The following is a 17,377-nucleotide window of genomic DNA, read 5'->3' as shown; positions in this document are numbered from 1 at the left end:
TAGCAAAGAAGTAAGGTAGCTGCAGAACCTATAGTGTAGCTGCAAAATACAATTCTTCATATTACTCCCCCAGACGGCCTTGCCAACAGGGAACAGGTATGCAGAAACCAGGTAGAGACCTACTCAGTGCAGAAAGATTAACACAACCATTATTTTTTATGGAATACCTCCCAACTGTCCCTGTTTTCGAGGGACTGTCCCTGATTTGGAACAAAGTCCCTTTGTCCATCTTTCTTCTTCATTTGTCCCTCATTTTGGTCTGATCTATATAGTTGTATATAAAATGCACTACTTATCTATCAAAAAGTGTTTTACGGTGCTTTCATCTGATTTCTAAATTGCTGCATTTGTACATTCCAAAAGCTGTTATAAAGGAGTAGTAGTGGTAAAAAAACACTTGTGGGTTTAACCAAACAGTTTTTGTACAATTCTCCTTTAAGGGGGCGTGGCAGGGGGTGTTTCCTATGCCTAAATTCTTTTGCTAATAGGTGTCGCTCATTCCCATTTCAGAAAGTTGTGAGGTATGTTTATGGCTAGGGACTTATGCATATGTTTTATTGTGGAGGCTGTCAGCAGGCTTTAACAATGCCCAGTCCTGGACAAGTCAGGTCAATAACAGAAGAGTCAAGCTTGGTTTTGGGGTCTTCAACAGAAAAGAAAAAAGAGAGGGGCTCCAAGCCGACCATAGTGAAGTAAGTGAGTGTATTGTAGAGACCAAAAAAAGATAAAAGATGCACTCACAAACAAAAGTAGATAAAAGCGGGTCTCTTAAATCAGTGTGCAGTCCGGACATCTGTGGAGATGGAAGACTAGAGCACAGCTCCCTCCGTGACTGCTATGCCAGAGCTGCTGCCAGCAGGCACTATAGACAGGGGAAGAACTGCTACTGTGGGACGGGGAAGAACTGCTACTGTGGGACACAGAAGACACCACCGGATGATTTGCTCAAAATGACAGGACATGTATAGTCGCAAGGGCTGTCAGGAAATACATTTCAGAGGCTAGAACCTGCCTCCTTCATCAGTCTTCAGCTGGCTATACACTAGTAGAATTTGGTTTGAAAGTATTTATTTTAAGAACGTTTGATTTTCTAACTATTAGCGGGGTCAATTCGATGTTCGTCTTTGACTGCAGTGACAAGAAAACTTGAAGGAGCAGCATACAAAATATTGTTCAGCCATCACAATTTTGAAAGTGAACATTGTTTTTGTTTGAGAGTTCAGAGTAGAATGGTAAAAGCAAACATTTTTTGAAGTACTTTCAAATGAATTCTGTCATGAGAATTTTCTTACAAATGTTTGTACTTGTACATCGTTTGAAAATGTAATAGTGTATGGCTAGCTTTAGACACAGTTACGTACAGTGATAAATATATGAAGCAGCGCTAAAAAATTTAACTCAATATTGTGAAAACACAAAAATAAATCAATATAATAACATCAAACTTATTAGGTGAAAAAACATGTATAAAGAAATCACACCAAATACACTGAGCAAAATTATAAATGCAACACTTTTGTGTTTGCCCCTATTTATCATGAACTGAACGCAAAGATCTATGACTTTTTCTATGTACACAAAAGGCCTATTTCTCTCAAATATTGTTCACAAATCTGTCTAAATCTATGTTAGTGAGCACTTCTTCTTTGCCAAGATAATCCATCTATCTCACAGGTGTGACATATCCAGATGCTGATTAGACAGCATGATTATTGCACAGGTGTGCCTTAGGGTCGGTTCACACTGGGGCAACATGACTTCAGCACGACTTTGTACCGCGACTTCAACGCGGCTTCAGCGCGACTTCAGCGCGACTTCAGCAAATTACAAGGCGACTTGAAGTCGCCTCCATGACAGGCGACTTCAGCTGTGGCCAATCACAGGGCAATCAGCTCTCTGGGAGGGAGGGGGGGAGGGAGGGGTTTTCCCTGCAAAGTCGCTTGACTTTACAGAGAGATCCGACTTGGAGGCGACTTCCATTGATTTCTATGGTACAGGTCGCCTACCAAGTCGGATCAAAGTAGTACAGGGAGTACGCTCTGAAGTCGGAGCGACTTCAGTAGTGTCTATTAAGACGCTAGCGTTCACTCCCATTGAATCTATTTCTGGGGCGACTTGGGGCGACTTGAGGGCGTAAAAGTCGGATCCCAAGTCGCCCCAGTGTGAACTGACCCTTAGGCTGGCCACAATAAAAGGCCACTCTAAAATGTGCAATTTTAATCACACAGCACAATGCCACAGATGTCCCAAGTTTTGAGGGAGCGTGAAATTGGCATGCTGACTGCAGGAATGTCCACCAGAGCTGTTACCTTTGAATTTATTGTTCATTTCTCGACCATAATCCGTCTCCAAAGCGTAGATCTTTCAGTTCAGCTCATGATAAATAGGGGCAAACACAAAAGTGCTGCGTTTATAATTTTGCTCAGTATATGTACAGTAAATAAGTGTCCATAAGAGCCCATTCACAAGTGCTAAAAAAGGAAAAATATATGTAAAACAAAAAAGTCCAAAGGAAACAAATCATCCATGATTCACTTGCTCCACCCCGCAATCACAATTCATAGTGCTTCCACCACCAGGTGACACCAGGTATTAAAACCTCTTACTGAATCCTCTGGACCATCATATAGTATGGTCAAATGTGTGTGTTACATCTCCTTATGAAGGGAAACTTCAAAGCACCAAACGTGATCCAGTCAGGGTTGGTTCATCAGCAGGATGAAAAATAAAAAGCATAATGTAACCCATAAAAAACATTTAATAAAAAAAAAAAAAAACTTGCAAAGGGAATCACACTAAGCAATTCCTTGGGCAATATGATCAAAAAAACTTGCATACAGCAATAAAAATAGACACAATTGCTCTCCAAAAAAGCAGCAGGCTGTGTGGCTGCACCAAACTCAAACGCCGGTCAGCAAGCGTGCGTGATGATGAAGCCTTGTAGCCACGCCAAACTAGTTTCGTCAAAGAGATGACGTCGTCATGGACTGGCTTACAAACAGTGTTAAAGTGATTCTAAAGTCTAAAGGTTTTTTTACCATAATGCATTTCATTCCATAACTTTCACTGTGCGCCCCCACCCACCAATACTTACCTGACTCCTGTAGCGATCCAGCGCAGTGCCCGGCTGCAAATCTTTCCTCCCTCTCTTCTTCAGACATCCCAACCTGCAGAAACTCATTTCAGGGAGGTGACAAACTCATTTCAGGAAGGTGGCGCTTCACGCCCGCAAATCACTTTTTAAATATTGTTTCGCATTGCTTCTGGGGAAGGTGGTGGGGTGAGGGTGGGTGGTATGTGGACGGTGTCAGTAGTTTTTTTTTTATTTTTAATAATTGATTCTTTTTACAATTTAATTTGTTTTTAATTTTTTTTTCATAATGCTTTTTGGGGGGAGGGGGTTGGGGCAGTGGACAGTGTTGGTAGAGCAGGGGAGAGTGGTGTCAGTAGTTTTTTTATTTTATTTTTTTACACTTTTTCATTTTTTTAGAATTATTTTTAGAATTTTTTTTTTAAATATTTTTGGGGGGGCTTCGGTCAGCTGAGATCGGTGATTACAACTGATCCCCGCTGCACGATCATTCGTGGGAGATCGGGAGGTGCTTGCGGGTGTGCGGGAGCCGCCACAGAAATGCGGGAGTCTCCCGCACCTTCCGGGAGGCTTGAGATGTCTGCTTCTTTGCTGAGAACAGCAGGAACCATTGACTCCTGCTGCTGTCAGTCAAATCCAGTGAGCAGGGTGATAGAGGCCTAGCCGCACTGTGTGTGTCTATGGACACACATAGCTTGACTCGGGAGTGAGCCTGCACATCTGACCCAATAGCAAGAGGCTTGCTATGGGGGCAGACACAGAAGCAGATGAGCCAAAAGTGCCGACGGGGGGGGCCCCAAGAAGAGGAGGTTCGGGTGTGGCTCTGTGCACAGAGCAGGTAAGTATAAACCTGTTTATTATTTTATTTTTTTAAATAGACTTTACAGTTACTATAAAGCGGAGTTCCGCCAAAATAGTTTTTTTTTTTTAACAACAGCAGCTACAAATACTGCAGCTGCTGACTTTTAAAATATGGACACTAACCTGTCCAGGGCGCCCACGATGTCCTCACCCAAAGCCGATCTGTCCCTTGGCTCTCAGGTGGAGGCGCCACCATCTTCGGTAAGGGAATCAGGAAGTGAAGCCTTGCGGCTTCATAGCCTGGTTCCCTACTGCGCATGCGTGAGTTGTGCTCCACATCCTCACTGGTCCCTGCTGTCTTCTGGGACCTGAGTGTCTCCCAGAAGACAGCAGGGGACACGGAGGAGATTCTGGACATGGTATAGATCACTGCAGAGCCTGCAGCGATCTATGTCCGGAAGTGGGAGCAAATACCTGGAATAGACAGGTATCTGCTCCCCCTCCCCCCTGAAAGGTGCCAAATGTGACACTGGAGGGGGGAGGAATCCGATCAGCGGAAGTTCCATTTTTGGGTGGAACTCCACTTTAACAATGACACTGAATATATAAATTGACTTACATCAACAACATACATCTACTAATGTTTTGCTCTTTCCCCCTAGTGCCTGGATTTACACTTACCTACTTCCCGGTCAGAGGTAAGAGCCACTTGATTTTTTCTTTACTCTTAATGGACTGAAATTTGTTTCATTTTGCCAGCTTCTAATAAAACATTTATAAAACAATTATCAATTATCAGTTGTTCACACAGTACATAAAAACACTGTGTGACATTATCACCAGGTGGTGTTGTTGGTGGATTGGACTTTGAGTTCAATAGTTTGTTCACCTCCATGTTTTTGGATTCACATGGATCACCCATGGGTAGTACAGTATGTGTGTGTGTGTAGATCCCTGCAATTAATACAGCCCTACACTTTCCATTCTTTAAAGTATTTCCAAATCCAAATGTTTGAAAAAAAAAAACACATGAAAAATTATTCTGAAAGAAAACCATTGATGATGTGATTATTTTCCAAACAAGTAATCAAAAATATATATTTGTTAACTTTAACTACTGATAGTGTGTTGGAGAAACCAAATGCAAAAAGCTTCTTATATTATTTGAAACAAAAATTATTTTATGCAAATTCCTCTTGCCTCTCAGACGACCTCTTCATATTGTCTGAGGTAGTAATTTAAATAAGGCCCAAGGCCACAGATGCTTGAGGCCACAGAAGACAATGGATGATATCTAACACTTATGCCACGTACACACGGTCGGACTTTTCGTCTACAAAAGTCCGACGGACGCCGACGGACCAAATCCGGTGGACAATCCGATCGTGTGTGGGCTTCCCCGGACTTTCAGCGGACTTTTCCAGCCGCAAATCTGACGGACTTCAGATTTGAAACATGCTTCAAATATTTACGTCAGAACTCTGCCGGACCCAGAAATCCGCTCGTCTGTATGCTAGTCCGATGGACAAAAACCCACGCTAGGGCAGCTATTGGCTACTGGCTATCAACTTCCTTATTTTAGTCTAGTGTACATCATCACGTATGAATCCGTCTGACTTTTGTGTGATCGTATGTAGGCAAGTCCGTTCGTTAGAAAGTCCGCCGCAAGTCCGCCAAAAGTCCGTCGAAAGTCTGTTGGACAGGCTGTCGGACTTTTGTAGCCGAAAAGTCCGACCGTGTGTACGCGGCATTAGGTATTCCAAATGCAAAAAGTGACATTTTAAACCTTAGTGGGTCAGGTTTGTGATGGTAGAAGCTCAAAACCCTTGCTCATTTGTTACCATTTTTTTAAAGAGCCAGCTAAAATTTTTATGCCAAAGCTGTTACCAAAGCTGCGCACACAAAAAAATTCAAACAGACGTAACTTTTGTTGAAACGCTGCTATGATTTGTCTCTAAAAAAGTTCCAACATTAGCTTTTTTAAAAGAGAAGTTGGGGATTTTTTTTAAAGAATCATACTTACCTAGGTGGATGCAGCATCAATACGATGCTACATCTGTCCCCCTGCGGCTCTAAACATCACTGATCGTTCAGTTCTGAGTGCTCCGTGAGCAGAGAGCTGGTGCTGCTGTGATTCCTGCAGTGATACCCGCACCCGCAAACACCCGCAGTAAAAACGCACTGCTCTGCGAAAATTCATTCTGAATGGCACCCCCACGCATGTAAAATCGCAGGGCATGTGCGGGACCACAGGGAAATTGCATGGTCAAAAAGTCCATGCAATTTCCCTGCGATTTGAAAAGGTACATGCACCTTTTTGCAGAAATGCAGGCACAGCAGATCATTCATTTGAATGGGCTGCCGTGCCCACACAAATGCTGTGAACTTAGTGTAAGGGTAAGTATTTGCAGATTATCTGTTTTATCACCTCACATTCTACACTATGCTGTGTAAAACAAAAAAGGATACCTTGAGATATTAAAGATCTATTTCTATGATGGTCTCTCAATTTTTCTTTCAACAGAGTTTTCCTATTTTTGTTTCTTGCAAAATGATATGCCTGTTCCACTGCTACCTCTGTTGAAAAATCTTTTTCCTATCATGAAACTTCATCGCATTCACTAAGCTCTGGAACCAATTCCTTTGCAAAGTGAACAGCTTATTTGCCTTTAGTAGATCAACCCTCGTGTGTATTATACACTGAAGAGGTGTAAGTTCCATCATGACTTTTATTTCATCTCGCATTTTATCAACGACAGGTTCCCTCTCATTGCCTTTTTGATTGATATCTCTTGGTAATGAAACCACAAAATATGTTTTAGCTACCTTTTGGTCTTCAGTTGCATTGTCTGTAATAGATAAAGCACAGCCTTAAGTTGCTGAGATATCATTATGACAAATGATGGCGCTTGATAGAATACAGGTATCTATTGCTTTGAATATCATCAAATGCTAATTACTCTGTGAGTATATAGGCCCATACACACAATCGGACTTTTTGACAACTGTTTTAAGGCAACATCCAACCGTGTGTGTTTTCATTAGACAAATGTTGGCTGTGCAAACAGACAAACTTTCCTGCAACAAAAGTCCTAGGTCGGCTAGTCCGATCGTGTGTACACAAATCCATTGGACTTTAGTCCAAAGTACAAACACGCATGCTCAGAACCAATGCAAAAGATCAGACAACAATACAGAAGTTGACCAAAGGGTGGCGGTAAAGAGCTGAAAAACCACTTGATTTGGTGAAAGTTGGCTGAAAAAGTCCTGCCGTGTGTATGCATACCAAGTTCATGGCCAACGCCCTTTGGACAGAAATCCACGTAAAAGTTTGTTTGAAGTCCGATCGTGTGTACGAGGCTTATGTCTCTCCCTACCTTCTCCTCCTCACTTCTTTGATTAAGTGCAGCCTTGTGGGTGAAAGGAGTGCAGTCAGTCTTCTCTCTTTGGATTTGTGCAGTCTGTGCAGCATAGCAGATAGCAGATGTCCATCACCCAACCTTCTATGAAGTGATCTGATTCAAGGCTTGGGAGACGCATACCCCATACTTTTGCCAATTTTATGTTTCTAGTTGGGGATGGAAAGATATATGGGCAGCATCTTAAGATAAGGCAAAATGGATATTTTTAGCAAAATACTTTGAGTATTGACTGCTCAAAAATACAGAAACAAATTTTCTGGTGCAAATATTTGCACTGCAGTTTATAAGGTTGAAGAAAAGACAAAAGTCCATTCTTTTCAACCTGAGTATGTGTGTACCTGTGTGTGATTTTTTTATCCTCTACCAAGTCTATTCTGCTTCCTGAGGAAGTTGTTGAGCTAGTAGCACTTCCTAGGAGAGGGAGTCCCACATTTTTACTGCTCTAAAGAACCTTTACCACAATCTAAGGTTAAACCTCCTTTCTTCTATCATGGTCATGTGTCAGGAACCTTAGAGGAGGGGTCTCCAAACTGTGACCCCAGGGCTGATACCAATGATGGGGCATTGCTTTCTTTCACTGATGTTAAGGCATTTTGTGTTCCCACTGGCCACAGTCTGGCCCCCTAAAAGCCTGAAGGACAGTAAACTGGCCCTTTGCTCAAAAAGTTTGGAGACCCCCTGCCTTAGAGTAAACAGCTTAATACAGTTACAGAAGTCACCCTTTCTATATTTATACATTGTAATCATATCCTCTTCTTCAGAGTGAATAACTGTAATATATGTAATTGATCCTAATAGCTAAGGTTCTCTACCCCCCCCCCCCCCCCTTATTCATTTTATTGCCCTTTGCTGAACTGTTTCTAATTCAACAATGTCTTTCCTGAGGATTGGTGGCCAAAACTGAACTGCATATTCAAGATGAGGCCAGACCAGTGTTTTGTAAAGGGATAGAATTATTAATTGATTTCATGTTCGCAGTACCTGCTGATAAGACAATATTATTAGTTGCACAAATTAACCTTTCCAAAGTTACCTTACACTTCCCCGTTGATCTTCTTTACAGGTAGAGCTGAGCCCATCCGGCTTTTGCTGGCTGATCAAGGAGCCATCTGGACAGAGAAAGAAGTTCAGATAGATGATTGGTTTTCTGGAAAATGTGAACTGAAGAAGACTGCTGTGAGTGACAAATTTTAAGTAGAAATTCTTAGAGTATTTTCTTTTCCCAGCATAAAATGAATTTCCTAGGATATGTGAGAAGCCATTGCTGAGATGGTTTTGAAAGGTGCAAGTCCAGGGCTTTCATCCTGACTAAATTACTTGGCCAATGACCTGAAAAAGTATATAAGTGCGCTGAAAACCTTTTTGAGGGATTTAGCAATAGGGGCAGTGCTGGTAATACAAACCTAATCATGAAAAGAGTGGCAAATATGCTTGGAATTCAGAAGCAGCACAGAGATGTTGCCACATAGTTGTTACCGCACCATCACAAGAAGCTGCATTAGGTGAACTTCACTGGCAGGATCAATTTTTGTGAGACTTTGCACAGTGACCAAGAGAAAACTGTAAGAGCCCTTTCACACTGGGGCGGTGGGTCGGTAGTGGTAAGTTCTAGTTTTAGCGACGCTTTACTACTAACTAGAAGGGGTTAAAACATGATTAAAAGCAGCCGCTTAGCACTGCTTTCAAATCGCTCTTAGGGCGCTTTGAAAGCGGCGTCCATTCGTTTCAATGGGCAGGAGCGGTGGAGGAGCGGTGTATACACCACTCCCGCACTGCCCCAAAGATTGCTGCTTGCAGGACTTTTTTACCCTGCCCTGCAAGCGCACCTCCCCAGTATGAAAGCATTTCGGCTTTTACACTGGGGAGCATTGAGATGTGCTTTTCAGGCACTTTACAGGCGCAAAAACGCTCCGAAAAGCACCCAGTGTGAAAGGGGTCTAAGTGTAGATGTAATAATGATTACAATTAATAATAATAATAATAATAATTAAGTGCTGCAGCACATTTTTTATCAGTCGGAGCTATAGATTTATTTTAAGTCTCTTGCTGTTTCACTTAGTACAGGGCAATGGTTTCTACTAAGGTTTTGACTGGGCATTTGTTTGATGCTGTATCAACAGAAGGAATGAAGGTCTAGGAATGTATTCTTGTGAATTTCCAGATCAAAATTTTACATTGGTTTTTACCTGTTTGTGTTGGCCTAAAATTAGAACTTATGCTGGATCTTTTTGTAGAGATATACATTAGACCACACTTTATATGGCTTTTTGCCTTCTTCTGCACCAACTGGACATTTTTTATTGGGGGATTTGCGGAAACAGTGACATTTTTAGTGCAGACATTTTGGTGTACTCTATGATGCACAACATGGTTAATTTTGAATAGGGAATAGTGGAGTAAGGGAACATCACAGGAGTCCTCCATGGTACCAATTAGACATGTGCAATTTGTTTCATAACGAATTGAAATTTGGCCGAATTTTGTATCCGATTAAAAAAATAACGAATTTCAACTAATATGAAAGAAATTATAGCGAATATAACAAATGAATTCGACATGATTCGGTAATTCGTTAAAGATCTAATGAAATAAAAGGTCAACTCAAAGTAAGTCCTACAGTCCAATCAGCTGATTCATTTTGTGCTGGAGGTTGGATTACTGGCAAAGTGCATTCCTGAGAACTGAGTGAGAAGGATGTTGTATTGTATTTGAGCAGAGGAGAAGAGATATTGTCATTGTGTGTGTTAATAGATTCAATAAACAAACGACTTTCCAAACTACAAATCATTATCACGAATATATATACATACATAAATATCGAATTTCAACGAATACGAAAGAAATTATAGCGGATATAACAAATGAATTCGACATGATTCGAGATTCAGTATAGCGAATATCGACACTCTACGAATAATAACGAATTATCCAAAAACTAATTAACGTAACATAACAAATATAACAGAACGAAATTATGTATTTTACGAATGACAACGAACCAAAACTAAACAAAATTTCCGTTGTGCACAAGTCTAGCACCAATAAGACCCCTTTCACACTGGGATGCTTTGCAGGCGCTACAGCGCTAAAAATAGCGCCTGCAAAGCGCCCTGAAAGAGCCGCTGCTGTGTCTCCAATGTGAAAGCCAGAGGGCTTTCACACTGGATCAGTGTGCTAGCGGACGACAAGACCCCTTTCACACTGGGGCACTTTGCAGGCGATACAGCGCTAAAAATAGCGCCTGCAAAGCGCCCTGAAAGAGCCACTGCTGTGTCTCCAATGTGAAAGCCAGAGGGCTTTCACACTGGATCGGTGCGCTGGCAGGACGGCAAGACCCCTTTCACACTGGGGCGCTTTACAGGCGCTACAGCGCTAAAAATAGCATCTGCAAAGTGCCCTGAAAGAGCCGCTGCTGTGTCTCCAATGTGAAAGCCCCGAGGGCTTTCACACTGGAGTGGTGCGCTGGCAGGACGGTAAAAAAATCCTGCTAGCAGCATCTTTGGAGCAGTGAAGTAGCGGTGTATACACCGCTCCTTCACCGCTCCTGCCCATTGAAATCAGTGGGGCAGAGCGGCTATACCGCTAGCATAGTGCAGCAGCAGTTTGTGGTGGCTTTAACCCTTTATCGGCCGCTAGCAGGGGGGTAAAACCACTCCACTAGCGGCTGAATACCACCGCTAAAACGACGGTAAAGCAGCGCTAAAAAAAGGCCTGTTTTACCGCCGACGCCGCCCCAGTGTGAAAGGGGCCTAAAAAAAGTCCTGCTAGCAGCATCTTTGGAGCGGTGAAGGAGCAGTGTATACACGGCTCCTTCAACGCTCCTGCCCATTGAAGTGAATGGGGCAGCGTGGCTATACCGCCGGCATAGCGCTGCTGCAGTAGCGCTTTGCGGTGGTTTTAACCCTTTCTCGGCCGCTAGCAGGGGGGTAAAACCACCCCGCTAGTGGCCGAATACCGCCACTAAAACGACAGTAAAGCGGCGCTAAAAATAGCGCCGTTTTACCGCCAGCGCCCGCACCGCCCCAGTGTCAAAGGGCTCTTAGGGTAATTCTTAATACTAAAAACACACTGCAACTGGAAACTATATGATTACATTTGGCAATGCCTTTGATTCCTTTCAGACTGTGTCATTCATCAGCCACTCCCACATTTCACAGTGCTTGTCTAAACTTTTTGGTGCTGCACAAATCTGTTCAGTAAAAACACCCAAACACCCTAACTGCCATTTAAGACACTGTCATTGAACAGGGCATAGCAGTTGAACAAGGCCTAAGCCCCATACACATGGGCTGAATGTCAGAAAAGAACGGGCAGATAAAAAACAATAAAAAAGCCAACATTCGGTCCGTGTGTATATCGATCTGTCCAACAGAAGCTGGCCGTTCAGCTAGCTTCTGTCGACATGCATGCTGGAAAACCAGCAGCTGACCAAATCCCGATCAGTGCTCTCAGCCAATGGCAGAGAGCACTGATCGAAGCCTTCTGGCGGGAGGGCGTCTCACTTTCAGAACACAACAGTTCAGCAGGGGAGATTGCTGAACTAACCTTGCATGGTTAGTACAGCGGCTCTGACCGGAGCTGTCAGTATTTTTTCGTGCGACCTGCTGCATTGCACGAAAAAAAACAACTGTAGTGTGTACCTTTAGTCCCACACACAGACTACGCACTTAGCACTTAGTAATAAACCTGAATCACTGAAGTTCAAAGATTATGCTGTTCTGGCTGATAAAAGTAATAGCAGCCACCTTATTGTGGCCTGGCATGTATTCACAACTTTTACTTAACCACTTAAGCCCCGGACCATTTTGCTGGCCAAAGACCCGAGCACTTTTTGCGATTCTGCACTGCGTCGCTTTAACTGACAATTGCGCAGTCATGCGACGTGGCTCCCAAACAAAATTGATGTCCTTATTTTCCCACAAATAGAGCTTTCTTTTGGTGGTATTTGATCACCTCTGTGATTTTTATTTTTTGCACTATAAACAAAAATAGAGCAACAATTTTGAAAAAAAACGCATTATTTTTTACTTTTTGCTATAATAAATATCCCCAAAAAATATATAAAAAAACATTTTTTTCCTCAGTTTAGGCCGATATGTATTCTTCTACTTATTTTTGGTAAAAAAAATTGCAGTAAGCGTTTATTGATTGGTTTGCGCAAAAGTTATAACGTCTAATAAATAGGGGATAGTTTATGGCATTTTCATTAATATATATTTTTTTACTAGTAATGGCGGCGATCTGCGATTTTTATTGTGACTGCGACATTATGGCGGACACATCGGACAATTTTGACACATTTTTGGGACCATTGTCATTTTTACAGCGATCAGTGCTATAAAATTGCACTGATTACTGTAAAATGACACTCGCAGTGAAGGGGTTAACCACTAGGGGGCTAGGGAGGGGTTAAGTGTGTCCTAGGGATGTGTTACAGTGTCACTAGGCAGAATGGGGAGATGCTTGTTTACATTAGCATCTCCCCGTTCATCCTCTCCGTGAGACGATCGTGGGTATCCGCGGGACCCGCGATCCTACTCACGGAGCTTGCAGCGGGAGCACGCACACGATGGCACGGCGGCAAATTCAAAGGGACATACAAGTACGCCCATTTGCCCAGTCTTCTGACGTATAAGTACATGCGGCAGTCGGCAAGCGGTTAAAACTTAAAACACCTTCACGTAAATCTTGGCATAGACTTCAGATAAGTGCCAGATCTAGCAGTGTTGTGACTGAAGCAGGAGTATGTTTTGGACAGTGACAAATCTAAAAACTTAGTTCAATTGTTATTGTTTAATTACTCAAAATAAGATATTTCTGGAAGCTGTGGGCCACCCCCTTCCTGAATCCCGGTGCTTGTCCCATTTACTCGAATAATCATAATAATCATGCTTGTGTAAGCTAGGCACACATGGTAAGGAAGCCAGTGGCAAATCCCTATTGTGGTGATTTTGGCAGCCACCTGGTGGCCATAGTTCTTAGGTGACCAATACCTGGTCCTGCTGCAGCCACTTGCAGCCTTTTCCCTTTAGCTTTTTTTTTTTTTTTGCTGATTTCATCTTTAAAACATTACCAACTTTTTTTTTTTATTTTGTTCATTATTATGTATAGCATAGTATTAAAGTTATACAAAAAAAAACAATTGTATTGTCATTATAAACAGTGACTGGTTTGGTGGCATGACATTTCAACTGCATTGACATGCCTATGCAAAGCTAAATGTCCCACTTGTGATGATTATATTGTGGGATTTCAGAGAATAGTTCAGCCATTCACCCTTCTGTTTTTAGCGTTTAAGTTATGTATTAATAGGTACATACAGTATTATCAGCATTCCTGTGGTAGGGGTCCCTGGACTGTTTTCAGGGTACACTTAATCTGCCAGTTTAGGGAGCAGTCTGCAGAGGGGCATACCTCCAAGTATAGGAAATGAAACAGCAGAGAACACCAACTAAGTGCATTATATAAGAAAAGACTTTATTAAATATAACAAATAGCAACTCAGAAGGTGCAAAAGGGAAAGAGCATGTCAACCACCCAGTGCGGTTATCTGTTGAGCCTCAGTGGGTCTTCGGAAGCCAGGAAGCAGATGCCACTGTCAGAAACTGTGTAGGACACCAGAAACAAAACTGGAAATCCTGGAGTCACCCTATGGGCTGCACAAGACTGGAAGTGTCTTCACACCTGGGAGGGCTAAAAAGTGGGGAGCATGACTACATGTTACAGAGCGTAGCTGCTCCTTTTTCAAGCCTAAGGACATGCTCATGGGGACACGTATATATAGTCATACAGACTGATTGGTAAAGACCACACTAATATGGTCTGGCTGCTCAAAGTTTGTACCATACTAATAGACTCCATTCAGATGACCTCAAGCAGCCATTTTATTGGAGGCCTTTAGTATGGTACAAACTTTGAGCAGCCTTTTCAGTGTGGTCTTTACCAATTATCCTGTATGGCTCCTCCTCCCTGCTCTTTTATATACAGTATATACGTGTCCCCATGAACAATGTCCTTAGGTTTCAAAACATGTAGCCACACTCCCCACATTACAGCCCTCCCATGTGTGATGACACTTTCAGTCTTGTGCTGTCCATGCACTCTAGGATGACTCCAGGATTTCCAGTTTCAACTACTGACAGCGGCATCTGATTCCTGGCTTCTGAAGACACACTGAGGCTCAATAGCTTACTGCACTGGGTGCATGACATGCTCTTACCCTTATGCACCTTGTGAGTTGCCACTTCTTATTTTTAATGGTCTTTTCCTATAAATTGCACTTAGTTGACACCCTCGGCTCTTTGTTTATATATCAGAGAGCAATTCAGTCTCATTGAGGAGCTGCCTCGAATATTTTGGACCTATAGATTTTTAGTATAATCCTAAATCCCCACAGCACATTCATGTGTATGATTATGTTGTATCTCAGCTGTATCACTACCTGCGACATTCTCGATAATTTCTTGTGTTACGTACCTTCAATTAGTCTGATTGTGCCTTTCAGTGAAAGCTACAGAGCTACAGTGTAATCTGTAATGTAAAATGAGTTACACAGGGATAAGCAGTGAGTAAAAACTAGGTTATATGCCTTCCCTTCATTCTTAGTTTCTCTCTTAAGCCTTGTCATTTCGTATGACAGAATTCAACGTCAGAAGTGACATAATCTGTTGAATTGTTTTATATGTTACATAGTAGTTACATAGTAGGTGAGGTTGAAAAAAGACACAAGTCCATCAAGTCCAACCTATGTGTGTGATTATGTGTCAGTATTACATTGTATATCCCTGTATGTTGCAGTCATTCAGGTGATTATCTAATAGTTTCTTGAAGCTATCAATGCTCCCCGCTGAGACCACCGCCTGTGGAAGGGAATTCCACATCCTTGCCGCTCTTACAGTAAAGGACCCTCTACGTAGTTTAAGGTTAAACCTCTTTTCTTCTAATTGTAATGAGTGGCCACGAGTCTTATTAAACTCTCTTCTGCGAAAAAAGTTTTATCCCTATTGTGGGGTCATCAGTACAGTATTTGTAAATTGAAATCATATCCCCTCTCAAGCGTCTCTTCTCCAGAGAGAATAAGTTCAGTGCTTGCAACCTTTCCTCATAACTAAGATCCTCCAGACCCTTTATTAGCTTTGTTGCCCTTCTTTGTACTCGCTCCATTTCCAGTACATACTTCCTGAGGACTGGTTCCCAGAACTGGACAGCATACTCCAGGTGCGGCCGGACCAGAGCCTTGTAGAGTGGGAGAATTATCGTTTTATCTCTTGCGTTGATCCCCCTTTTAATGCATGCCAATATAGTGTATAGATTGCATTCATATTTTTGCCACCCAAATGCATTATTTTACATTTTTCTACATTGAACCTCATTTGCCATGTAGTAGCCCACCCCATTCATTTGTTCAGGTCTTTTTGCAAGGTTTCCACATCCTGCGGAGAAGTTATTGCCCTGCTTAGCTTAGTATTGTCTGCAAATACAGAGATTGAACTGTTTATCCCATCCTCCAGGTCGTTTATAAACAAATTAAATAGGATTGGTCCCAGCACAGAACCCTGGGGAACCCCACTACCCACCCCTGACCATTCGGAGTACTCCCCATTTATCACCACCCTCTGAACTCGCCCTTGTAGCCAGTTTTCAATCCATGTACTCACCTTATGGTCCATGCCAAGGGATCTTATTTTGTACAGTAAACGTTTATGGGGAACTGTGTCAAATGCTTTTGCAAAATCCAGATACACCACGTCTACGGGCCTTCCTTTATCTAGATGGCAACTCACCTCCTCATAGAAGGTTAATAGATTGGTTTGGCAAGAACGATTCTTCATGAATCCATGCTGATTACTGCTAATGATATCGTTCTTATTACTAAAATCTTGTATATAGTCCCTTATCATCCCCTCCAAGAGTTTATATACTATTGATGTTAGGCTAACTGGTCTGTAATTCCCAGGGATGTATTTTGGGCCCTTTTTAAATATTGGTGCTACATTGGCTTTTCTCCAATCAGCTGGTACCATTCCAGTCAATAGACTGTCTGTAAAAATTAGGAACAACGGTCTGGCAATCACTTGACTGAGTTCCCTAAGTACCCTCGGATGCAAGCCATCTGGTCCCGTGATTTATTAATGTTAAGTTTCTCAAGTCTAATTTTAATTCTGTCCTCTGTTAACCATGGAGGTGCTTCCTGTGTTGTGTCATGAGGATAAACACTGCAGTTTTGGTTACTGAAGCCCCACGATTCACTTGTGAAGACTGAGGAGAAGAATAAATTCAATACCTTCGCCATCTCCCCATCCTTTGTAACCAGATGTCCTTCCTCATTCTTTATGCGGCCAATATGGTCTGTCCTCCCTTTTTTACTGTTTACATACTTAAAGAATTTATTGGGATTTTTTTTGCTCTCCTCCGCTATGTGTCTTTCATGTTCTATCTTAGCCGTCCTAATTGCACCCTTACATTTCTTGTTGCATTCTTTATAAAGTCTGAATGCTGAGGATGATCCCTCAACCTTGTATTTTTTGAAGGCTTTCTCCTTTGCTTTTATATGCATTTTTACATTGGAGTTAAGCCATCCAGGATTTTTGTTCGCTCTTTTAAATTTATTACCCAATGGGATACATTGGCTAATGCCCTTATTTAATATGCTCTTAAAGCAAACCCATCTCTCCTCCGTATTCTTTGTTCCTAATATTTTATCCCAATTTATGCCTTTTAACAAGGTTTGTAGTTTAGGGAAGTTGGCACTTTTGAAATTCAGTGTCTTTGTGTTCCCTTCATGTTTCCTATTTGTGTGATTTATACTGAAACTAACTGACCTGTGATCGCTGTTACCTAAATTGCCCCGTATTTCCACATCCGTGATCAGGTCTGTATTGTTGGTAATCAGTAGATCCAGTAATGTTTTATTTCTAGTTGGTGCGTCTACCATCTGACCCATGAAATTGTCCTGCAAGACATTAAGGAACTAGCGAGCCTTAAATGAATGCGCGGTTCCCTCCGCCCAGTCTATGTCTGGATAATTAAAATCCCCCATTATGATAACACTTCCCATCCTTGC

The 17,377-nt window shown here is 42.1% G+C and overlaps 1 protein-coding gene across 1 annotated transcript in view; it reads left to right on the top strand.

The window, feature by feature from the left end:
* The window catches only part of LOC141106320 (glutathione S-transferase P 1-like), a 36,325-nt gene that overhangs the window by 235 nt on the left and 18,713 nt on the right, over positions 1 to 17,377 (top strand). The window contains exons 2-3 of the mRNA XM_073596994.1: positions 4,555 to 4,590; positions 8,378 to 8,490. Of these exons, the coding sequence (XP_073453095.1) occupies positions 4,555 to 4,590; positions 8,378 to 8,490 (149 nt within the window). The remainder of the gene's footprint in view (positions 1 to 4,554; positions 4,591 to 8,377; positions 8,491 to 17,377) is intronic.

The sequence above is a fragment of the Aquarana catesbeiana genome, linkage group LG08 (assembly GCF_042186555.1).
Source record: "Aquarana catesbeiana isolate 2022-GZ linkage group LG08, ASM4218655v1, whole genome shotgun sequence".
NCBI lineage: Eukaryota > Metazoa > Chordata > Amphibia > Anura > Ranidae > Aquarana > Aquarana catesbeiana.
This window is presented reverse-complemented; position numbering and strand designations above follow the sequence as displayed.